General features: G+C 39.3%; 1 protein-coding gene across 17 annotated transcripts in view; it reads right to left on the bottom strand.

Annotated features, from left to right (window-relative positions):
- Positions 1 to 850: 850 nt before the first annotated feature.
- Positions 851 to 26,295, bottom strand: part of SIPA1L1 (signal induced proliferation associated 1 like 1) — a 205,527-nt gene continuing 180,082 nt past the window's right edge. For 12 of the 17 annotated variants that reach the window (XM_083839245.1, XM_083839247.1, XM_083839246.1 and 9 more), the window contains 9 exons: positions 23,804 to 23,922; positions 20,923 to 21,362; positions 14,724 to 14,963; positions 13,504 to 13,669; positions 9,818 to 10,061; positions 6,658 to 6,804; positions 4,219 to 4,333; positions 3,687 to 3,768; positions 851 to 2,916 (listed from right to left, as the gene is read on the bottom strand). In XM_083839245.1, the coding sequence (XP_083695371.1) occupies positions 2,773 to 2,916; positions 3,687 to 3,768; positions 4,219 to 4,333; positions 6,658 to 6,804; positions 9,818 to 10,061; positions 13,504 to 13,669; positions 14,724 to 14,963; positions 20,923 to 21,362; positions 23,804 to 23,922 (1,697 nt within the window). In that variant the 3' untranslated portion in view covers positions 851 to 2,772. The remainder of the gene's footprint in view (positions 2,917 to 3,686; positions 3,769 to 4,218; positions 4,334 to 6,657; positions 6,805 to 9,817; positions 10,062 to 13,503; positions 13,670 to 14,723; positions 14,964 to 20,922; positions 21,363 to 23,803; positions 23,923 to 26,295) is intronic. The other 5 variants (XM_083839240.1, XM_083839241.1, XM_083839242.1 and 2 more) reach the window with 2 other exon arrangements.

The raw sequence follows: 26,295 nt of genomic DNA, 5'->3' as shown, positions 1-26,295 counted from the left end.
AGTATCCAATTACACGTGGTAAGACGGCATCTTGTTTTCTTTCCAAGGCTCAACCCCTATTTTTCAATCAGATGCTTGTATTTGCTCTTGCTGCTTCTCAGCTCTCTTGGTCAGGCATCTCACTGCTAGGAAGAGATGGATTTTCTTTCCTCACGAGCCTTTTAAGGATCCATTCAGGGAACTGGGAAGATGCTCTCCTGCAGAGCTCGCTCATTTTTGTCTTTTTTCTTTTTGTGCAGAATGCCGATCCACTGGGCCAAAAAAGGTCTGTTCAAAACATATTCAAGATCAGTTCCTGGGTCAAAGCGGATCTGTAAAACAAAACAAATGGAATATCTGACACCCCCCCCCCCCCCCCCAAAGCCTAGCACCTAATATTTAATGCTTACAGGTTTGGTTCCAGGATGCTGAAAGCTGTGTGCACCCTTGGGCAGATGTGCCAGGCAAGTTTGGTTTGACCTACATTGGCTTTAATTTCCAAATGTGTTCTAGAATCCTGAAAAAATGGTAAATGATTAAAAGAAATGCTGCCCACCCCCCTTTCCTGGGTCAGCCTGGTGACGCTCAGAGAGTTACTGCCACAGGTAACAAAAACTTGGCCATACAGAAAAAGGCATACTGCAGATGGGGGAAAGAAGAGAGATTTGTGCAGTAATGTATGTAAAAAGTCGATGGATAAAGCGTGTGTGTACATACTAAGGAAAGGCCTTCAGAGGGATAAAAAGTAGAAATCAGAATGAAATTATTCTATCCCCAAGCACTTAGGTAAGTGGTACAAGAAGAAAGCACGAAGAAAAGGATGTTTTGGAAAGTTTCAAACAACAAACCCAACAAAATCAGAAGAAAATGGTTTAGAAGAGCCTTTAAAATGAGTTTTATTGTCAGAATTTTACAAGTAGCCTTCAGAGGCATCATACAAGAAGAACTCTGTTGCAAAACTCTAATAAATAGTCTGCCCCAAGTCCCAAAATATTTTTTGAAATAAAATAAAAACCAAACTTAAAAATAAAAGAGAATAAAAGCAAGACTTCAGGATGCTCAGAGATGTTAGCAATATTTCCCATTTACAAATAATATCAGGCATTATATAAATCTCCTTCATACAAGTCATTAAAAAACCCAAAACATTCTAAACCTTTACAAAAGCACTCCAGAAATAGTTCCAAAGAGATCCATTTCCATGACAAAACATTAGAGAAGAACTCCATGGGGATTAGCATCACAAATGAAGTTTGAGGTTGAAGTGTAGTGTGTACTTGTGTGGAGCAAGATTAAAGAGCATGAAAAAGGGATTTGAAAAGAGCGTGGAAGTTTTTGTGACAAGCCTATGCCTGATGATCTTATTCTGTTTATTTGAGAATGCGGTAAAGGGCAGGGAAGGACGGGTGTTCCTGGAGCTAACCCCAAGCATACCGCACCTCACGCGAGGCAGTACTCATTAAGGTAGTGACTGCATACTCAATGTTTGTGCAGACTGCAGTGCCTACACTGAAAAGGTATTTTCTGGAGAGGTAATACGTTGTGGCAAGTTAGCTGTTCCTTCAGAGAACATGAAATTAACTTTCCTGACATGAGGCAGTTTGGGAAATATCATGCTAGATAGTTTCACTGGGAATTGGGGATTTCAGAGCTCCAATCCTACCCCAGTACTTTGAAAAAAATACACTTCTTTAATTTCACCTTTACATATTCCTCTGCCTGTGGTTACAAAGGATTTTTAAAGACCTCCCATGTAAGAGAACGCACTTAAAAATGTTCTCCAACATTTCTCTGATCTGTTGCGATTTGAGAAGTCCAGAGAAGCAGAACAGAAGGGCAGGTGCACTGAAATGGCTTATGGGGACTTTCATGGAAACAGTTTAGAGGGGGGAAAAAGAAACCCAACAACTTAATCTCTTTACAACTTCAGCCTAAGTCTTCTGCACATATGCAAGTGACAGGTTCCCCTGGAAGGGAAGGGGACTATACTGAAGCAGCACAGCAACAGCATTCAGTATCTCTCAGCCTGCCTGATGCGGTACGAACTGCAGCATGCCTTGTTCTGCCCTTCGTCAAGTTACTTGCAGCCATTGCTTCCACAGGAAACAAAAGCTACCAGAAACGCTAATGCAAGAGATGTGTGCTAATATGCCTCGCTCAAGCCTCTAGCCTCTCTCCAAATGCTGTGACGCTGGTTGTACTGTACCATACACTATGGGGACACGTTCTCTGTAACGTATGGGAAGGTAGCACTAGCAATCAAGCGCAAATTGCTAAGGAGACACCTAAAACATTGCATTACATCCCCGTGTCTGTGGCATACTTCAGAAAACAATGTAAGAAAAGCAGTAAAATAACCATTTCTTTCTAATTTTCTAGATGTCATAATATTTGCCAAAGCTGCAAGGAAAAGCAGATTACCTGAAACAGAGAGAAAGGAGTTAATGGAAACAGAGGCAGATGGAGCAGCAAGCCTGATCCAGCCTCCAAATCATTTTGTACATAACAGATAAAGAAACAATGTGCAAAAAATAGACATTCACATTTTAGCAGTTAAACTTTTATTTTACCTTTTTAAAATTATTTACTTTGTTTTTCTACAAAAGGCAGACATTGATTGTTGATCTGCAATTATTCTGAGTGCGCGCAGAGATGCAAAAAAGGGTTATTGGAGGATGAAGGACAGGGAAGTGCTCTGACTATACTTTCACATGTCATGATTAAGGTGGCATTAAAGCTTAAGTCCCAGGAATAATATTCATAACAGATAGTTTCCTTCCCCGTATGCTGTTTTCAGTTCATATCGATTGTGTTGAAAACCCACTCGGTGAACTTCTTCAGCTTCTCAGTTGCATTCTGGGATTCCTCCTGTAACCTCAAGTTGTCTTCCCGCAAATGCTGCACTTCAGCCTGAAGACTGGCTTTGTCCTCTTTTTCCTTGGGCATGAGGAAAAGTACACATCTTAGCCGTAATTCTAGATCATGCTTCCTACCTACATCAAGTGGCAAGAACCTCAGCGAACACGACTCTCATACTTTATAAGGATTTTATGTGCAATAACACACGGTTTTATATCTAAGGTACATTTGTGACGTTTCATTCCTTACTTTTTTTGCTTGAACTATCAGGGTTTCTCTATATTAAATTCTAATAGAGAAGGCTGGCTCCCCAAGTGGTGAAATAAAACTGGCCATGTGCTGTTCTGGATGAGCAAAACGTACAACTACTGATGGTTAATTAAACAAGGGATAGGAAACATTTCTGCAAACACTACCCTAGCTAACAGACTTTTCATCTGACCACAGCGTATCTTTCTTGGACCAAGCAGACAGTAACAATACTGGAAGTTTCCACAGTAAAATTGTATGGTTAGGTCAAACTCTCCCTTTTCAACGTCAGCAGGATATATTTACGTGGACTAACTTCAGGCTTCTCACACAGTCACCTGAATTAGGAGTGCATGTACTCCGAGTCACCCTCCTGATTTAAGCAGAGGGGTCACATGCCTACAGTTCAGGCACTGCACCCTAGCCTTGAATAATTGGAAGCACATCCTGAGAAAAGTAGTAAAGAAATGTCTTTTTCACACAAAAGGATGAGACTGTCATAGGGCTCAGGCATGGGAAAGCAGAACTACACAGTAATTAGAATCACCTATCAGCACTAAGCATACGCATTGCAGATTTTCTGTAGATCAAACGTTTACCTTCCGTAAATCCTCCTGCAGCATCTTCAGCAAACCTTCCAGCTGGTCCACTTTAGAGGCGAGAGTTGGAGGAGATTCTTTACTGTTAAAAGTAGGAAACAAGAATAGGCATTGACAGATTTTACTGTATTCACACAGGGTATCTAACGCACAGAATGGCTTTGTGTAAGTATGCACTCAGGAACACTACAAATTCTCAAAACAAACAAAAAGTGCATGGAACACATTCAGCACATTACAAGAACAGATTTAACCCATGATAAACTGCTGTCATCCTGTCACATGGTCTCTCTCCTTCTGCTCATTATATGTGCCTTGAATTACCATAGCCTTGGACAACTTCATAAAAGTCTCAGACAAGAAGGCACCTGCACCAAGGTTCAGCTGTAGTTATGATCCTTTTGGTTTTACTTCCCATCATCATGAGAACTTTGTTCTGTGAAGACTAGAGGCAGCTTCCAAATACGACTGTTTCTACATTTTTCTCCAGTTTGTAACTGAGGAAGCCTGCACGTGTGGGGTATTTACTTACCCTGTATAAGGCTTTATCTGTGCAGAAAGCTGGTCCTCAGCCTGATCACTACTGGAGGCAGCACTCACAGGCCTGTGGTTTTCATCAGCAGCAGCAAAGAATGAAGCTCGCTGAACTGAAAAGACAGACATGCAGAGAAAAACAATGGCAGCAGTAACGACTTGTTTAAGCATAGTGCAATAGCTACACTGCAAGATCTCAAGGCAATCCAAGAAGCCTGTGTGAAGATTAGGTGTAATATACCAATACCCATTTGACAGAAGCAGTCTGGCATGGCTAGTATTTGTACCAGCTTCTCCACTGCACAGGATTCAACGAGTGTGCACTAGCACTGGCAGAGTTCTGCACGCTCAGGCAGATCATGCATCACCCTCAGGCTAACTGCTCCTGGGAGGGAGATGCCCCCATGGCACTCCATCCGTGGCCACTTCCAATACAGGCAAGAAGCTAAGCTGGAACAGCCACCAGTGCACAGAACTTCCTGGGTACAACTGCATGACACTCCCCAACAGCTCAACACCTAGAGTTAGCTTCCTTAGTTAGGTCCTTCTGTAAAGGGATCCCTTCATCTTGAAGAAAGGGAAGCTCAGCATGCAAAACTTACATGTGGAAAACAAACAGACCAGTGCCATTTTTCAGATTTTTTTTCCTTATGCCTTCTTATAAAGTCTTTTCATACAGAAATGTGAAATCTCTTTCCTGCCTTGTATCTACACTTTTTTTTGTCCTATAACTGCTCATTTACAATGTTTTAACACACCTATAAGTCACTATCACATGTGGTGTTGACAAACCTGCCAACAGTCCCTACCTCTGGAGTTTCCTAGCACAAACAGCAACGTAAACACTTTTTAACTTAATTTATTAACACCTCTCCCTCAGCAGCTGCTGGTCTCTCACTGAAAATAGAACAGTATTTTCTTTTTCTGCTTGGCAATTTTTTATTCTGTGTTTTCAACAAGGTTAATATTAACACGCCTTAGTATTTGATGGGATTATTCCTGCTCCTCTCTTTTTTCCTTTGAAAATACTGAAGGTTGGCATACCTCAGGAATCCAAGCAGCTTTTGTTTCAGCTGGCTGCAGATATTACTGCCTACAACTCCTGAGGCTTGTGCTGAAGACACCATGCAGAAGAAAGGTGTCCAGGATCAGAGATCAGAATTTAGCCTGCTTAGTACTTGTCAGTCCCTGCTGGCACCTAGCAGAGACTACAGGCTGGGATTATATTGACAACAGATAGCTGTTCCAGATTTGTTCCGTCAAAGCTGAATGTATTTTTACAGTGGTGAGATAAAGTTGCCAGCCAACACATTACCCCAGCTTTTCTTGATCTGAGCTGTCAGTTTGTTACCTTCACCACAATGACTTTGTTCACACTGCTAATTGGAAACGCAAGTGAGTCTGGGGCCTATGGAAGCAAGGGATTCAGGCTGAGGACAGTGAAAACTAAGTGGGAAAGAAAAAGAGAAGGGATCTTTTGAACAGAAACTGCTGACCACAGTGAAATGCATTAAGGCCTGGGTTTCAGCCCTGTGTGGTGGCAAACAACTCTTATGGCAATAGAGCAGAGCACAAACGTATGCCTTCAATGCTAGCATCCGCATGCATCGTCTTAATGATGTGTATGACTAGCACCAGAGAAAAACCAAGAAGCAAGTTACTTCACAGCCTTCTCTAACCATGCAGAATGATGTTCAAAAGCTTCAAGATCACTGACAACACCTTCACAAAGGCAGGTCAGCATTTGTGCAGAGATTAGCAAAAGACACTTCTGTTTAAAGCACTTGGAAGAATTTTCCAGCAGATTATAACAACGGTAAGATAAACTCCCTTTGGGCCGAGGAGTATTTCATTTTAAATTCAAACACACGTAGGCAGCTTACAGTTCTCTTCAGTTACTAAGCGTCAGGGAGATGGAAAGTGCTATAGGATAAAATGACACTTACGTCCATGTATTCAGAGTACGCAGAGGGAAGAATGGCAACGGACTATACGCCAACAAGGCACATTTCCCAAATTACCTTGGCAGTGCACTTGAACTGCACTCCAGAAGCTTCATGCTCAGGCAATAAGCAGACAATCATTAATGTGTTCATGTACTTTTTCCCTATTTGACTTGACTTTGTACTTTTGTGCCAGATGTTTTTCCACCCTAGCTGTTACGTCTGCAGCTGCTTTACATGAAATGAAAAATAGCCGGTTTCAAAGATATTTGGCCAAACTGTAGCACAGAGGGAATACAGCATGAAGAAATGGCATCTATTACATGCAAAGTTCTGGGCTGTTAAGTCTTGAGTTGCTGTTTTAAAAGAGTTTAAGCTTCAGACTAAGCAGAAACAATAAAAACAACAAAAGCAAGAGCCTAATTAAAAAAAAAAGTCCTCCATAAAGCATGCAGAAGGATCAGTCTTCTAAGTATTGTATTCTGAAAATTTACCTTCAAAGGCTTTGGCAGCATCTACCAGGTTTGACCAGTCCAGATCAGAGGCAGAATCAGGCAATGGCATAAGACCAGGGTCTGGCATGGGCTGCCGTCTTTGCTCCTGGATATCTGTGAGGGAGCTGTCTGAGGCAGAAAACTCTCCTAGAGTAAGGCAGAACAAACGAGAAGTTACATAGAAAAAAATGTTCCTTTCCTAATACTAAAGTATCCCTCCTTTTAATTTTTGGGGGATAGCATTTCTGGAACCAAACACCACAGCAGAACGTTTGACCAAATGAGCTGACCAGTTACAGCATGTTACGTGCCAGTTTTCTGAGACGGTGCCTCTCACCAGGACGTACAATTCCTTCTTAATCTGCATAAATCTTTGCAGTTACCTCTTCAAAAGCCAACCTCTGCCTCCTCCCCAGTATTGGGGTGGGGGCAGCACTCTTCTACTCAATGATGCCTGCCTTTGCACAAGCTCAAGGTACTTTGGAGGGCTCTGCAGCTTGCCGGGGCTCCTACACTCCCTGGTACCCTATCTACTCCTGTTAAAAATAAAAGGTTTTTTTTTTCCCTCTCTCTTTACAATCTTGTAAACAAATGGAAGCAGATTAGGCCAACCAAGATAAACCAGAAAAAGAAAACCCTAAAAATGATTTTGAATGCATTGCACATCTCTCAGCAGGTCAGTGATACCACCTTTACTGGAAAATACCCATACCCACCCAGAGCTGGGATATGGCCTGCTACGGGAAACACTGGCAAGCTTAAAAAAAAAAAAGATATATAGAAATAAAGTTCTTGTAATTTTTGTGCTAATTGTTGCCTAGCAGAATGAAGCATTTAAATTATTGGCACTAATGAGGGAAAGAGCAAAGTGTGAACCAGCAGTTACCTATTTTATTTCAGTTTACTGACTGGACAATCGACAAACATGGGATAGCTGGTTGGTCAGCACGTGTGGAAGCTCAGAAGCAGCAACAACCTGCCTCCTTGTGCCCTCTGCTTGGTAAGCCATAAAGGAAGTTGTGAAAAAATTGTAGGTGGTGTTAGGAGACCTAGAGACGTGAGGGTGAGAAAATTGACTGGGCACATGGGAAGAAGCTACAGAAAGGAAGGGTCTTGAAGAACCCGTTTGGACCAAGGCAAAGGAAATTTGGGCACTGTGAACAGGAAGAGATCACAGTGGGCAGGACACGGACCCACTGGATGACAACGCCACTAACTGCATTGCTTATTTTCACTCTTTTTAAAATATATATACTCCAATAACTATATAACTTCAAGAACTATAATAACATTATAAAAATGTTAGAAAAGTGGTATTACTGCCTGGGAAACAATGACCAGAAAAGCCATGCTTCATTTGCTTCATGTTCAGAAATGTTGGATATTGAGTGTGTGTGTGTGTGCGCGTGTTCACTTTTTCATAAACTTAAGGTTAGCTGAGCAGTAACACTGAGGATTCTTGCATTAACTTCCCCAAAGAGGACAACTATTTGGGAAGTTCTTAACATTAAAATATTTACAATTCGTAAAAAGATATGCAGAATTAGGAGAAAAAGAACTAACCATTTGATAAACGACTTCTTTTTTTAAAGTGTGAGGTGGATTGCTAATTAAGACAGATAAATAAGTAAATAGAAGTATTTTTAGCTCGCTGTTCTCCCCTCTTCAAACCAAATTGAGGTGGAGTGACAGATCTTTGTTATTAAGATCTTTGACTTAAAAGAACTCTGAATAGCAGGAAGCCAACAAATACTAGAGGTATTAAATATCCAGTTCTACTTAATCCTCCTCCCAGCAAAGGCGAGCAGGATGGGGGAAGGGAAGACAATTCACGTGTCACTCAAGTAGCTGGTCCTTTTATCACGCAGACCTACATTTCACAGAAAATGAAAAGTCTTCTTTTGTTGACAAATGTATAAAGCTTATGTGCTAGAAGGAATAATCGGTTTGGTGTGGAAGAGAACATGACAGTGAAAGAAGGTTTTGGTTTTTCTTTTTTGGAAAATACAGGCATCCGAATGAAAAGTGCTGCTTTCCTCTACTACTCCCATGGCATCATTCATCTTCTGACCTCAAACCCTCAGAAGCCAAACCCATCAGTCAGTTATACATGTAACCAAGTCTGCAAAGTTATTTTAGTCCATATAAAAAGAACTGAAGAGAGCTTGGTTTCCTAACTCTTGCGCAAGAAACATGTTATACGGAAACAACACCTCATTTAAATGTCAGGTTCAACACTGAAAACTGATGCCTGGTGGTCACACACAGATTAAAAGAATTTAAAATAGATTTCTTCAGCAGCCTTCACTGTAAAAACGTATCTTATGTATCTCAGTACAGACAGTGCATAGCGCCTACTCTAATGAGTTGAACCTATCGGTAGTGTTGGATTTTCCTCTTGAAACATTAAAACATGAATGAAGCAGAACATATATATACTTCTTCAGAAAACACTGCAGAATCCCACGCTGAGATCTAGCTCTTTTTGAAAAACACACTTAGTACACATATAGTTACGAGATACAGCAGGAACCGGCTAACGTCCCTTTCTCACCAACTCAGTAATTCATATAAAGTAACAAAACCTATCAGAGAATCTTGCTGACACTTTTCGGTAGACTAATGGAGGAAACTGAGTGCCTTCTTGACAACAGTTTACCAAGTACCTTTCCTTGCTGAGCTGCTGATGTGTGACCAAAATTAAGTAACTCAAGTCCTGTAAAATGAATAGGCAAGTGAGTGAATTGAAAACTAGTTGGAGTAATAAAAGCTGTTTCTAGCATAGCCAGTCATATAAAAGTGAATAAATGCTAGTGGACATACCATTATTATACCATGCACCATTACAAACAGGCATACGTTATTTGCCCATTGGTCCAACTGGTCCTGATGACTCCTGGAGGAAATGGTACAAGCTTACAGCTGATGAGGCAAGTTTTTGTGTTCCTTCTGCAAGGTGCAGTTGCATGACCCATCATGCAATCTCATACCCACTGAAGCGAGGAAAAATATCCCGTTCTATCTTTTCAGGTAGTTGACTTGACTCCCCTCATTTTAGCAAAATCAAGACGGAAGTACTAATTTGCCGTAACAAACTGTTTTCCTTTAACATAATCATGATGGATTCCTTTGAAAGCAGCAAACACGGAAACACCCTTACCATGTAGCGATTTCATTCCCAAAGTATACGATGGTCTCCGTAGTGGCAGTGACTTTGGGAGAGAAGGGTACGTGCTGGTGAACAGGACATCGTTTGGCATGGCTTGGTCCAAGAGTGAGGCCCGCGAGGCGAAGAAGTGGTCCCTTTGCCCACTGTAAATACTCTCATCTGACAAAGTCCTTTGCAAGGCACGCCTTGTAGTAGGAGTGCTGGGAAAGGGAGACTGACAGGACAGAGTGTGTGACTATACATTCATAAAAGAAAAGAAATAAAAAAGAAATTAAAAAATCAATACAAACTTTTGAAATGTATGATGAAGTGGTTTATTTAAACTTTTTTTTTTCTTTTTAAATACGAAAGCAATTGTTAACATAGTATTTTTTTTTCCAGAGTGGATAAGAAAGGAAACTAAAGGAACATGCTTTGAAAGAAATTATAACCAGGTAACACATCAGATCTTTTTCAGCCAGTCTTACATTCTGCTTTTAAGTATTCTTCAAACTTATACCAAGGTATAAATGTTAGCCATCCCTCATGGATTACAGAGCTTACATGTAGCAGAGATGATGTTTACAAAAACAAACTGAATGCTGCATAAAACAGAGCTCTCCTCGTGCCAGGGGAGGCTGCATTCCTGCATGCAGAGCACCAACAAATGCCAACTAATTAATAGTCTCATATTTCTGAGCAACTAGGAATGCCCACCACTTCAGTTCTTCGGAATGATTTGTATGAAAATTAAATTAGTTGTCTCATGAGTTTGAGAACTTGTGTCTTACCCCCAGCATAATCCCAGCTTCCCCCAAGCTCTGCACACAAGGAAGCAATGCTGTGGTTAGTCTGGAGCTACTACTTCTCTGGCCAGTGCCAGTGAGCTGCTTTCAAACTACACATACCATTCCCACCAGCAGAGACACCAATTTTGTACTCTACCAGCCACAAATTTTCTTAAAACCTGTGGCAACATAACCATCTCAGACACAACAGTTTTTATGGTTTGGTTGAAATTTGATCCAAGGATTTCATGGAGAAATGGTAAACAGAGGAAGACCTCATCACCCTTATTTGCTCCGTAAGCAAGTTTAAACAAGAAAGGAAATAATTCGGTTTCTGGAAAATGTGATTAAGCATTATAGTGTGTTGCTCATTTGCACAGAAAAAAACAGTTCTCTCATCTCAGAAAAAGGGAAAAGAAAAAACTATTTACACAGATAGTACTCTATTCCTGTGATCAAAAACCCACACTCCAAGGTGGGAGAAGAATATGGAAGAATGACAATTGATACTCTACAGTGAAAGAATCCGCCAGATTCTTTTTTTTTTTGGCCAAAATATTACAAATCCAATATTGCAAGTTTGCTGCAGGTTTTGCTTTTATAGATTATGGATCAGAAATAATTAAGATTACTTTCAAAACCTGCTGTCATGAAAAGACAAAGAAGGAAAGAGAAGCAATGTCTCATGTAAACTTTGTTATGTCACCTTCTCCCTTTTGCATTGCCTCCCTCAGAACAGGATTCATGCCCATCACACTAGGAACTTTGCATATACACTTAACACTACAAAAGAGACAACTTCTGGCACACAGTTGTCACTATGTTAATGCTATGTTAATGTTATTTTTTCCTTCTGAAAGGTAAAAGCTCAATCAGCAGGTTCGTGTTATGATCAGCTAAAAACTCACAGTATTTGCCTTGAAGTGGCAAAGGAAAAGAAAGAGCCAATATGTCAAACCCTCTTTCTTTGAGGGTCCTATAGTTCACCTCGTGCTAAAGAATTCAAAATCTACCAAAGAATTAGGAGCTGGAACCACCAATTAATGCCAGATCGTAAGACTAAAAGATTGCACAGACATAAACATGTGATGGAGTCGGAAAACAGAGGCAATATAGTTAGGAGTTGTCTTCTGATAATTCAGCAGAGGGAAGAGGAAAAGAAGGGTGACTTGTCTGAGAAGGTAAAAATCATTACAAATAGGTAAGGAGATGAGGAAGACTAGGAAGATAGTAAATATATATATATATGAAATATATATAAATATATGTAAAATATATATAAATATATATATATATGTAAATCAAAGCCTAGAACAAATTCTACTAGAAAACAAAGCCTTTGGCAGCCATCAGAAAGGTGGGTGGAGGTTTTTTGGTCTTTGTGCAATGATCTGATGAGAGGCATTATCTTTTTTTTTTTTTAAGCTGTCAATTTTTATGTAGTCAGAGCAATAATTTTTTTCTAAGATGAAATATAAATCATGCAGTGGGCAGAAATGACAGTTACTTTTAAAATGTAGACGATTTAATTTATTGGTGTGATAGTGTTGGTGACTTGCTGAAATTTATCAAAAGCATCGCCTGAGTTATCATACTTGTTACAGGCATCAGAAAATTAAGATTAGGGTAGGAATGGATTCACTTACCCCAAAGCAGAAAAATGACAAACTTTGGAACATACACACTTTTCATGATCTTCAGGTGACCTCTTTAAACAGAATGGAATTTCTTGGAGTGAGACTAATCCCCTTGCTCAAAAATAACCAACAGGAGATGTTCTCATTTGCTCACATCTCGCTCGCCTTGTAGAACTACCACAAACCTATGAAAAAGATATCTTGCCATTGGCAAGATTTTCTTATCCAGCCTCAAAGGTAACGTCTGAAATAATCTGTGCATGGAACCTAGCTCTTACAAGTTTTAATAAGCCACTTTGGGCTTTTGCAAGCAAAGAAAGAAGTTGCTCTCTCCTCTGCATAGTTGCTGTGGAAACCATCTGGGCTTTAGGTGATGAGCCTGAGCTGTTAGGCACTGACTGTATATGGAGACTACAGAAATCAAGGCATTCTCTTCAAAATGACGGACTTTTAAAATTAATATATACATTTTATAGTTATTATACACACATTATGGAACACCTCAAGAAGTTTTGTAACTATTCTGTATAAATATTTGCTTCAGTTTAGGGAGCATTCTTGGTCCTTGTGAAGTAACAGGATTAGAGAGGCATGAAAGCATGATTATTGCGATACTGCCAGCAAGTCACAGTCTAGTTCTGCAATCAGAGAAGAACAATTCAAATGCATAAGACAACATTACAGGATTTCTCACAAGCCGATGGTCCTAAACGTTCTTTGAAATTAGGCATACTAGTCTCTGTAGATTTGCGCACACAGTTGTAATACTATCGCAGTGACTGGAATAACAAAACTGTTCCCCAAATGTTTTCCTCTAGTAGATAAGTCTGCGACAAACAGATGACTTTCTGCCAATGATGAGCATTCAGAGAATGCCTTGCATTTCATTTTCCTCTTACAGGTGAGAATGGAAGAGATCTTATCTGAGAAACTCTGAGGCCAACAATGCAAAGTACAGAGTAAGCTCTGTAAGAATGAACACTTCAGCTTTGGCTACTTTGAAAGCACACAGCATTTTCTACACAGAAATCTTAGGGCTTCACAGCCTTCATCAGTTTCCAAACTGTGACACCCTGTGCTGTATTAGTGATATGCCTGGGCAGCAATGAACTCGATCATCAAATACTTATGAAGTGTAACTTCACACACTTCTGTTTTGTGTCAACAGAAGCACGTCTCGGATCAGAAGACAACCTGTGCATTGCTCTTAAGGTATCTCAGATTTTACTCAGGTGTGACAAGAAATAGACAGATGACGGACTTCCTAACATACCTTAAAGTTCTTCTGGGATTCAGGTGTTGGACTATCAAGATCTATCAATTTCTTCAGGTCTTCTTCAACGGTGGACTTGGATGCTCGTTTTGGTGATGCTCGTAGATCTCTTGCTGATGCACGCAGCCGAGGGTGGGCCATTTCATTGCCATCACTCTGGTGACGTCTTAAATGAAATGGAACAGACACATTCAGGTCTCAAAGCCCTGGGGCAGGAGGCATGAATGAAACAAAAATTATAGCATCCTCAAAATTTTAAAAGACAAAAAATAGGTAAGGGGGCACGAAAAAGGATGGGAGTTTCACTAATACAGCAGAGCCTCATCTTAACGAATACCTGTTGAAGCAAACAATTAGCAATACATGTTAAGGCTGTCATCCATTTCTCAATAAGGGACTGAATCTGTTAAAATAATGCATATTCTGCACTAAACTAAATATAATATATGTCTTAAATGAGCCAAAAGCAACAAAACAACCAAGTTCCTTTAATCTTCCAACTGGCTTTTTTTACTGCAGATTTTACAGAGTTTCACGATCTCCTTTTGACAGTCAGTGATTGGCATCACCGTGGAATTCTGCGTTGACCTAATAAAAGCCAAGAGGAGATGAACAAATTGTTCTGGAATGGGCATTCCAAACCACCTGCTTTCGAAGCCATGCTAGACTGGAAAGAAGAGTATTTTCACTGGAAAGTTGTTTCTTTATTTCTACTCCAGAAGAGATGGCTTTGTATTGTAACACAGAGATCCCTTGCCTTGCCTTCAGTCAGTTAGACTGGATACTGGCAGCAATCTAGGCAAGGTACACGGAATACCACAGAGCTCATACACAGCATGCACAGTACTACTACATGGATGAGAGGCTTAAGAAAGAGCTCAGCCTCTACATTAAGAAGATTCTTAATATTTGCTGAAATAACATTTTGAGTGACCTTTAAGAGGTCCCAAGGAAAGCTTTAATAGGACTGAAATCTGTACAGCACTCTAGAAATTGTAATTATTATTTTTCTAAGTATGTTAACAGGGAATGAGATTAGCCAACTATTAAATATTTAAACCCAACTGCAGAACTCTAGATTAGAGATTAAGTTGTACTGCAGAATATGCATTCTATTAAATAAGTCTTGTGCTTTTCTGTACAGAGAAATGTCACAAATGTCAATGCTTCTTTACAATTAAAGCTAATAACCAAAAAAGAGAACCAAAAAACATTCTTACTTTCTTGTATCCATAAACCCCACTGAGTTTATTGTCCCTTCTGGCTTTTTCCATCCGATCAGATACTTGCTAGTAGCACCCTGGCGAGGGTAGAAAGTCCTAGGACCAGATGAGGAGGAAGAGGAGGAGGAGAAAGAAGGTGCGAGCTGGGGAGAAGTAGCAGAATGAAGTTCTTCTTTAGGTGAGCTTCTGGCACTGGTGAAAACAACCGGGCTGGCAGAGTGTCGTGAACTCATGGTACTGGGAGAGAAACAAAGACAAAATTTGCCTTTAATGTGTGTTTATGCATCTTGTTCAACTATTTTTAAAGCAAAACTTCGGAGCACACGATGTTACTCTTACCAGAACAGGCAGAGTAGCAAAACCAGCTCAGCCTTTTTAAGGGCTCTCCATGAATGTTTTATTAGAAACATCTCACCCAGTCATGAAAAATTTTGTAAGCAAACTCTAAGGATGCAGTCAATATACCACCCTCCCCTCATCCTTCTTTACAAATGGGAAACATAGGGCTCGCGGTGATTAGCAGCTTCAAACTAATACATGAGATTGTAACTAATTAGCAAAAAGAACCCAAGTCCAACTTCTTGCTGGAAAGCAGAACAAAACATATTGTGAAGAAAGTTGAGCAACAAGGAACATCCCTTTGAGACTCCACAACAAACCACAGAAGAAACCCATACATCTTTCAAAAGAGGGCTTCCTGGATTTTGCCTGAAAAGCAGTTACCATTTGCTGCTAAAAAAGACGCTTACAAAAATGGTTAACTTTGAGCAGGTCCCTAACATATGCCGCAATTTGTTTAGCCAGAAGAAAGTAGTGGGTCAACTAACTGCAACTTATTGCTGGAAGAAGGTGGGGGAGGCTTCAGATGGAAGCTACTCTTTAGCTATGATGATATTAAAATCTCATGCAACTTGCATAATATCAGGAGAGCTAGTGCTCAAGACAATATTTACTTTAGCAACCTTAAAAGGTCAGGCATTTCTAGCTATGGTTAGAGCGAAGCTTTGTGTACAGCCTTAGTGTGGAAACAGCATTATGTATATAGAGACCAATTTTCCATCAGCTCTCTCCACAACTTAGCCACATTTTCTTCCCTGTCTCCAATACTGCAAGGAAGGAATATGAAACAGATGGACCTGTGGGAAAGAACAGTTTCTGACTGAGAAATAAGAATTAGCTGGAAGGCTGAACAAAGTCACTGAACAATCTTTTCATTCTTAGCTTAACAGGAAATTCTTTAACACTTTTTATATCTTGATGAAACAAGGCATTTTCAATGTCCATTTTCAATGTCTCTCAACAAAACAGAGAAAGTATTTGAGGTTATATCTACGTTGCCACCTGGAAAAATAATCTCACTTACATTTAGCCTTACAGAAGTCAGTTACCTAATCTATGCCACTTGTCTAGCTCCTGTGGTAGCCAATGCAGAGAGAAATACCCTTGGAGGTGATTCTCCTCATCTTAAATTAGGTGTCTCAGACAGGGAGAGTCATGCTTTTAAGTCTCTCCTCTCTCTCTCTCCTGACAGCAGGTGGCTTCTAAAGAGTCACCTTCAACTACGTGTTCCACTTCCAAATGGCTGAAGTGAAGTCCCAACAGCTAAGTGCTGTGGATGCAAGGAGTCGGAGCGGATGGCAGTCTTCCCACCTCAAACAGTGCCAGCTGCTGCAGGCCACGCCTCCTCCGAATGTATGCGGGGATGGTGGGGCAGTCCCCCATGTTAGGGGGGAGATGCATCTCCCCATGTGTACACAAATCAGGCAACAATAATACAGACTTTGTATTACAGATCCTCCCCATCTGTACATTGTAAGGCCTGCACAAAAGATGGCAGATTGGAAAAATATAGGAAGGTATTTCTCTCCATGAAGCCCATATATTTGGTACTGCACATCATAGCCTTTATTTATAATAGATGCAAGTAAACAATTTATAGCAAGAAAGCGGAGAAAAATAAGATCTAGAGGTAGAGGCAATACATTTCTCTTCATTCCTCCTTCTCTGTTCTTTTTAAATACTGAAAACTCCTACACATGCTGAGCAAGCCAGCCCATCTGCAAGGCATCACCCCAGCAAAATTAAAATACCAAAATTTGTGGAAGATGTACATCTTTAAAGAAAACATATGAGGTTTTTGTTTTATTGTTTTGTTTTTGTTTTTGAATGTTTTTTGAATGTTTATGCCCTTCTAAATACATTCAAGAATTGGAGAAGCCTTTTGTTTCAGTGTAGGAAAACAGAAGCTCTGAACACACTTCGGAATTCTTTAATCCCACCAGGTAGCTCTCAAGGAAGTGCTATATATAAGAAAAAACCCTTAAAATTAATTACAGCTCCTAGCTAGGTTGCTAGTGTTGACCCTTAACATTACTATGCACAGAGGACAAAAAATGATGTTCAATATGTTCTACATTAAATGTATATCTAAAATGTATATAATGCATAACTTAGTAGTTATGTTTTATTATATATCATACAGTATATAAATATTGTATACGGTAAGTACTACTATTTTAATATTTATTATAATATATATCATATATAATACATGCTAAGAGCAGCCTGGCAGATGAGCAAGAAAATTAGCATATAGTTTTTAATATACTTTTCTTTTAAGTGTATTGAATGTTTTGAGCTGTGGTTTTACAATATAATATTTTGGGAGGATATTCTGATTCAGGAACTATGTGCAGAACTCTGGAAAGGCCTGAAGTTTTTTATCCTACGTGTAAACACAGGCAAGTCAATAGTATATAGATGGAAAACTGTAACAGACACCTGGACCAGCCTGATTATATCTGGAAGGAATTCAGTCCTCAGTCTCAGGACTGAGAGAAAACCTTTTGCTACTGGTGGTTCCCCACTTCCCAGCTGGAGTATTGTGACAGGAAGGGTTAAATTAAGGAAAAATTCTGATACTACATGACAATCTGCAAGAAGTCCAGATGAGTCATTCATAAAAGTAAACTGTTAGACATAATCTACAACGGTTAAATATTAAAAATATTCTAAGTAATTAAAATAGATTAGAAATATTCATACTTTTTCTAAACCACATAGGTTAAGTGGAAATGAAAGTCTGATTTATTTATTTTTTTCCTAGGGAATTCATGCCATCAGCGCATATGGCTTCATTTAATGACATTCAGCTATAATGATTCTGTATAATTACTGGCCTACATAATGCAATTCTCCTGGGATGCTATGAGAAATCTGCACAATCATCAGGAAGGACTTCGGAATGGGGGTGGAGAAGAAAAGTAAAAACACAGCCAGAAGCTCTGCTGTAAAAGTTAATCACTATAATTTACATTTTGCCACCAGTTCTCAGGTACAAGTTCTTTTATGCACAACCAAATGATCTGAACACTAATTGTTGCTCCTGTCTTCTACAGACACAAACACTCTAATTTGTGGCGATTTTCTTTTCCTTTGTCACTGAGTTCTTTTCAGGGCCAAATTCCTTTTCTTCTTGCTCAGAAACCCGACTCCAAAGATGTTGAAGGCATTCTGGCATCCACAAGGAAAAGGTAAAAAAGGAAGAAGCCAGCAAAGGATAACAATTTAGAAAGTTAAAGAAACACAACAATTAAGCTGTTCGTTTCTCACAAGAAGCAGCTTGTTCAGAATCATCCTTTACTCTCCCCTCCTTGAAGCAGGCAGCTGCAGTTACGTTTAGAAGTGCCAGGCTAACAAGCCCCTGTCTCCAGCCCCATCTACTCCTTCCCATGTCCCTGGTGCCCCTCCTATTGGGTCAGCCTCACTATTTGGGAAGCCATGGAGTCAATGGTACAGGTGAACAGATCAGACTGGAGAAAAAATAAAGTATTTTTTAGCTTTGTTACGTTTTGGCTTGATCACCTCCTGGAACAAGCTGTTTTGGCTGCATAGGAAGAGCTATGAGTGTTGGGAGAGAACAGCTGGACCAAGGGTCTCCTCAGCTCAGCATTGCTGTTCAGTGTGTAACCATCAATCAAGGACACCATGAGAAACAAAATGACAACTTTTTGCTCACACCGTGCCTTAGCTTTATTGCAAGGCATCAAACACATTTTCTAGTCTTCAAAAATGTAAAATAAGGAAGGAGTACAAATCAGTCTGCCTTCTTCTCCACCAGAATAAATTTATGTGGGTGCAAGGATTGTAGTGTTTCTCAAGTATCTTGTCCCATGTGTTCTACAAATTGCTACTATCCCTCTCCTTTGCAAAGAGCTGCATTTAAATCTGACTTTTAAATGAAATAACATAAAACCTTGGGAACTTTTATCTGGAAATCTCAACAGCCTGAAAAAAATATGTAGAAAAGCATTTCAGTATCATTAGAGAAACATCAACTGCATTAAAACAAATCAACCAGAGAACATAACCACGTTTTGAGACAGCGTTCATATAATAAATAATGAGACAAAATCTTGGTCCAAGCTTGCAATCAAGTTGCAAAGTATATCATATCCATGAAAGATAAAAGGTAAGAGCTGTCAGGGTGAAGATGTATTCCTATTACATTTTCTTGGCTTTTTTTACTGAACCAACCCTGTTTGGTGCTCAGAAACCAGAGGAAACCAGAACATAGATGCACAAAGATGAGGTATGTATTAGGCACACATTTACAATAAAGCTTCAAAGTTATAGATGTTTTCCATTTTTTTTGAACTGCTTTTGAAAAAACACTTCCAAATGGAAATGCCTCTTATAACTTTACTGTTATCAGCATTTTGTATAAAAATCTCACATGCAATGCTGCTGCAAGTTATGTTCAGAGAAATACCGCAAGGCACTTGGCAAATTCTAACAAACGTCAAGCAGAAATGCATATAAATATGCATGTCTTAAAATAAACGGTATAACACTGCAGATAACCACCACTTAGATTTCTACCTCCAAAAAAAGGGGTAAATGCTAAGGTTGCCTAAATTCTAAGTAAATCCCTGTACACAGTGTTTTCTATAGATTTGTTCAAGCCCTTCATACATATACAGCCACTGGAAACACCAGTCTCAAAGACTAGGATGGAATTTACACCAACTGAATACAAGCTTTAGTGCCAAAAATGGTTACCCATAAAGAGGCAGAAGATCAGACTGGGACCACCATTAATAGATTTCGTCAGCATTACCATGACAAATTACATGGAGACAGTTCATTGCACTACAGTCTCTATGACAACCTCTGTTTGCAGCTACGATACCAGGAACTGTTAAAGTGTCTGATAAACATCTACCCTTGCCTAAATGTAGCTTTGCTCAAAATGAATAGCAAAAGATGCTTCAGGCTTCCAGCCTACAGGTATTTTAGCTGTACACTCAAAAAGATGTGCCTTAAGAATAAAAATGCAATAGTCAGGCTCCACAAGACCAACAAATTTTGATGATCACACAGCTTCCTGAAAAAGCTGTTTTTTCTTTTTGTTAGTATGACTGAGTATTTTTCTAAAAGCACACTGAATACTTCTTCAATAATGAGTTAGGAAAATGTTCTAAAATATTTTATGCCTCTAGCAGCTCCACTGAACTTGTAAAGTGGGTATCTTCCATCTGAGGTGTTCAAGCACTTTATGTGCGTACTTGATATGTCTAGTTTTACAAACTGCAAAACTGAGGGAAAGAGGGAACGTGACTGTAATGTGTCATACCCACAGCTTGCAGCAGAATGAGTTTAAAAGATATATGCCAGCACTCACAAGCAACTTTCTCTCAGTCCTGATCATAACTACAAGACTTTTAAACAAAAAGACTTGTGGGGAAAAAAAAAGTAAAAGACATCTGAAACATGTACTTGCAAGACTAAAAAATAAATCCATATTAAACTGTGCATTACTAAAAGGGAGTGATCTCCTTTCTAATTTGTATATAAAATATGTAAGATATTCATCTATGTGTATGTATATAAATTTGCAAGATACTCCTTATAAACTCATCAGGCATGTGTCTGTCTTGTTTAATAGCAACAGTACGGAATATGTTGTCAAATACATTCCTTAGTGTCGTATGCACCAGCAAATGCAAAGACTAAAGTTGGTCTGAATTTATAAGCATTCTGCATAGTAAGATCTCTCAAAACACTGATCAATAGCCCGCTCACCAGTCAAACAGAAGCCTCAACTTAACATCCACTTCTCACTTTTGGTAGGCTAGAGAGTGAGAATGGGAAAATGAGTGTGGAAGGTGTCAATCTCATAAGAGGTGAAAGTTACCTTGTATGCGAGACGGCATCACTAAGACTATAAGCACTGTTCTCCCTTGTTAGAGGATTGGAGGCTGGTTGACTCTTGCTGTGAATATCCAGACTCAGCGAAGACTCGGCCTTTCGGTCTATGTGGCTCTCTTTTTCTAATGTCCTGTCTGCAATGGAGACCACTTCACTGGAACTGTGCCACAGTGGTGTCACTTTCTCCTTTGTTAGCCCTGTCCGGGGAGATGTTGCTGCTCCCAGAGAGGCAGTGCTGCCATGGCTAGGTCCGTAGGAAGTGGTATCTATGCCACTATCAGCAGAAGTCCCTTGAAGGTAGTTGTAGCTGTTCAGCTCTGATTCAGTGCGCTCTCCACTGTCATACCATTTCTCATCACTGTGAGCACTGGAGGCATTGCTGGAGAGAGTATTGCTGCTGGAATGGCTGGAGTAGTGGCTGTCAGACTACAGAAGAAACAACAATCCAAAAAAAAAAACATACTTGCAGGTTTATTTCAGTTTTACGGCAATAGAAAAGGAGGAGGAAAGGGTTATTGAAGTCCCCACTGCACAGTAGGAACTCTTCTACCTTCAAGTATTGGACAGGTATGTTCAGGAACCTAACTCAACAAATTTCATTCCAACACAATGTGTGCGCTCTGTTCTTAGTGCACATAAGCAGCTTTCACAAGGATGTGGAAGCCATGCCTTAACAACGCAGGGAAAAACAGACATGTTGTCCCAAAATACTTTAAATTGTTTCCTTTCAGATACAATTTACTCAGCCTGGACGAATGACACTGGCTGAGCTGTGTAGACTTTGACCTGTTTCATAGCTACTGTAATTGAAATATTCCAATTTTAAGAGTCTGGTGTTTCAGAAAATGATACATAACCGATCCACAGAAAGTGCATGTTTCAACAATGCAATTGCCTATCAAAAGGCTAAGGTAGGAAAAAACAACAGCTGCTCCTCCTAACCCTTGGTATATTTCCTCCTCAATAGTACTGTCCTTTGCAAATGGTCACCGAAATGCCATTTAACTATTCTGAAATTGTTTTTCCAAATGGCAGAATTGCAAGAAAAGAAGCTTTCAAGCAATGCTTTGAAATTGTCCCATCAGGACATGGCAGAGACTGGTTGGTTTCTGGGTTCTGCCCCTGGTTACAGCCAGCTGTTTGGAAGACACAGAATGCCTTCAACTCTGCAGTGGGCATCCATTACATAAAGAATTTCTTGCCGTACACTCATCGCTGCTTAGTAACTCATCTTTGAAGTATTTGTATTCCTCTCAATTTCTTAATTTTAGTTTCCATCTAAAGAATACATCTAAATTCTGATCATCTATGTAACTGGAACTGAAAAAAAATGGGTTTTCATTATGCAACGGACTTGTTTGGCAGGGAGATGGCCTACGAATATGAGAAGGGACAGAAAGGACATTTAGAACCACCTTCCCTATTTGCCTACCCAGAGTTTTACTGGACAGACATGGGCAGATCAAATGTCAAAGATGAAATACTGTTTCTGCTCTCACTGGAGAAGAGGGAAAATAGAGAATGGACTGATATTCAGAGCAAGAAATCTCAGCATCCACGTTTCTTATTATACTAAAATAAGAACTGACAAAAAAAGCAGGAGGAATATTAAGTTGATATGGACTCCTAGTTATCTCCAGTTAAATTTACTGCTTTTCATTAGAAAGCGTAGCACTGTCCCTCATCCATTTGTCTACATAAGAAAGATTTACAACAACAAAGACTAAAGGAGAAGAATGTAGGCATTAGTAATTCCACTGTTGCATTGTGCACACAAGCTAATGAGGTGCATATTACATCATTATATGGTCAAATGCATCACATGGAAAACAGGTCAATCTAAGTATAAAAACTAGTTTGTGCTCCTAAGAATATGAAGACAGGTGTTTTGTTTGTTTTAAAATAATGAAGGCGTGTTGTTCTGAATGAATAACCTAAAAGAAACACTGCAAATTGTATTCAAAGAAGAATGCTGGTAAGCAAGAGCAAATAACAGGAACCAACGAAAGACTTTCTCACACCTAAATAAATGCAACCGGTTCTTTTAGCATGATCATGCAACACAGGTCCATATTTTAGCTGATTGTACAGATAAATTTTAAGAAGTGCTCCAGCATACTGGACAACAGTTTAAAGGATATTTTCCTTTTCTTTTGATGTAGTGACAAATGATTTTCAAGACATTTCTAATTTATGAACGTTATTGCAGTTAATCTCTCTGTATATAAATCAAGAAGTGACAGTCTCCAAAACAGAGTACATACCTAACTGTGTGGAGACAGAAGGGCAGAATTTACCATTCAGAAATTAAAACAAATAAAATAAGAAAGACACTTAAGCTGTATTCCAGTGGACCTTTCAAAAGTACTCTTCTAATAGTGTGCAAGTTAGGTTATGGAAAGGAATTAACAGCTACAGTAGACGAGGAAAGTGGAGAAAATAACAAAACAAAAGCAAGACCACTTTTCTGTTTCGAAGAAACAGCCTTCAGAGTCTTGCCTTGCACAATGTATTAGTCAACTTCAACTCTCACATGCGAGCCCTAGAAATAGCTTTGTAAACTCCCACAAATCCTCTCCTTATCACAAGATAACAAACAAGAAAGTGCTGATCATCTCTCAGTAAAACTTTATTAACTAACAAATATTTTAGCAGACCTTCCTTAGCTTCTGTAAGGTTCAGGAAGTAATAGATCTGCTCTACTGCCTCCTCCTTAGTTTAATAAGGAACAAGGCTTGACTATTTTTTCCCCTTTTTGTCTGTGTCTTTAACTGACACACTAAACAATTTTGAACAACACTTTTGGTATCAAGAGCTTTTGAAGCAAGAGCAATATATTAAATAATTCCTTTTTTAGGATAACTTACATGACCCTGCTTATTTGGAGACAAATGAACCACAGGATCCTGTCTCATCAGTCTTCCACTGGGGCTTTCTCTGAAGGATGGCAGTACTTTTGATACTGCTGGAAGGTGACATGTTGGTTCTGCAATACAGCATACAGTGATGTACTGAAGAGAGCATGCAGCACAACAAACTAAAAAAAATGTGCAACTCATTTTACACTGCAACTTTTCCCACTACTACCAGTAGCCAAAAGCTTTGAATATTTAACAAGAAATTCATTCCAAATGAAAAAAATACATTGAAACAAAACACAGGTGAGTAAGTGAGGGCCCATTCCTGCCTGGCGTAAATCAGAAAGAATTCACGAAAAATTTGCAGCCACCGTCCTGGCTTTAACAGAATAACCTGAGCAGTGCCATGCTCCCATTGTCCAATAGCACTGCATCAGAACATGAACGCAGAGGAATATTCATTTTCACAGTGTGTTGACATTGTACGTCTATATGTATATTGCCTGTGGACAAGAGATTAAAAAACCTCTGAAGATCTGCATTTCCTTATATTGTATTCTACGCAAGGCAGGACAATAACAAAAAGTCTACAGTGATGGCTTAAATCCACGTTTTTCTCCAGTACCACTACTACACGTATTTCCTGTCAAAGTTAAGGTGAGCTAAATAAGTGTTTTCTAATTGCAGAAATAACAATCTGCTGAAATCACAACATTCCTGTAAAAACTAAGGACTGTAAATGGGGAAACTGCATAGATGTACAAAAGAAAGGAATGCTTTTTAAATTAAACCCGGTAAAAGTGGACTGATTGAACTACTCATCTTACATGGACAGTTAAGAAGTGCTCTTTGCCAATTAATCTTTTTTTTTTTTTTTCCTAAAAGATAACTATGGAGGGTCTAGAGGATGTTCAGGCAACCCTTCAGGGACATAACTGCTTTTTCAGAGTCCAAGGCCAGTTTTTTAAAGGAATCTTTCTTAGCTGAAACTTTTTACATAGATCTTCTCTCCTGTGCTTATGCAGTATTTTGCATTTCTAGAAACACTACTTTTAAATATAGTATGTGCTTATGAACATCACGTACTTCACAACAGCCATTGTAATTAGCAGTTCTTTAAAGCTTTCCTCAATACAGCTATGGTTTGTTCATCTCCATCTGCAGCATAACTGGCTTATTTTATTTTATTTTTTATTTTTAAATAACTTGATTCTCCCTGGCAAGTGGTAACAAGTGGTTCTGGTGCACAAAGAACAAAGCTTTTCTGTAGCTAAGAGTGGGCAGGAAGGTGTGAGTGTGAATTCACTGCACCTAATGCCTTATTTACCTTGATACAGCTTATCCCAAGTGGAAATGTGCTTATTTGGCACAGAACCCAACTTTCACCTAGATTCACCAGACTGGCAATAAAGTCTCCAGTCAGAGATGCAGCTTCCAACTGGCACTCCATGAATGCAGGACAATACACAAGAGATAAAATACAGGGATTATATGTCAGTACACATTTTTCAGCCTCTGCCAAATGCCGGAGATATTATCTACCACACATTTTTTCCTGTACTTTTTGGCCTTTATTTATTTTGCTAATATGGCGACTCCTGACATTTTAGAACAGAACTCGCTGGCAGCTCTGCTTAGTGCCAGCATCAACACACAACCGTTGGTCTGCAAAAGTAATGCTGAGGAAAGGATCGGTTTTACATGTGTCGTTACCATCACAACAGTATCAAAACATGTGTGATTAAAAATCATTCTGTCAAAATGAGAACTGCAGATCAGTATAATCACAGCTTTTTAGCAAGAAGTATGGGGGGGGAGTTGTGAGGGAGGGACTGACAGATGGTTTCAATAATAAGGCACAGCTCTCTGAGGTTGTGAAGGTATGTGAACAAAGTACATCTCCAGAACCTGACGACCGCATTTCCCTCACAAAACTCCTGCTAAATTCACTGAACTTTATTCTGTTTTCAACACTAGTCAATTTATATAGAACAAGCAAAGAGCTACGATGCAGCAAAATGATCCGTATATATGCAAGGATGGAAAAAGTATGGTATTGTTTAATCTATGATAACAAAGTAAGAAAAAAAACAATCTATCAATTTTGACCATGCTCATCATGTTGGATCAACACTGTTTGTAGATAGTACAACAATTCCATTGGTGTCAATCTCAGTGGTATCCACGCAAATCAAGCCATAGCCGTAGGGAAAAGGTCTATGTGCAGAAACTCCAAATGAAGGCTTAACAATGCAAATCCTCAGTACCCAGCTGTTTTATGTAGTTAATATGTTCCTTCAGCTGACAGCTTAATTGCCAAGTGCAATGAAAATGTATACACTGGTGGAAGGCGATTACCAAGCTATAGATTTACTTCACTATTTAAACTTTAATTGCATTTTTTACCCATTTTGTACATGGTATTTTTATAGCTTCAATGATCAAACAATCAATTTGCATTTATATAGCACCATTTGAAAGGGAGCATCACAAGTACTTTA

The sequence above is a fragment of the Anser anser genome (genome assembly GCF_964211835.1).
Source record: "Anser anser genome assembly, chromosome: 5".
Taxonomy (NCBI): domain Eukaryota; kingdom Metazoa; phylum Chordata; class Aves; order Anseriformes; family Anatidae; genus Anser; species Anser anser.
The sequence above is the reverse complement of the archived record's forward strand: the minus strand, read 5'-3'. Positions and strand labels throughout refer to the sequence as shown.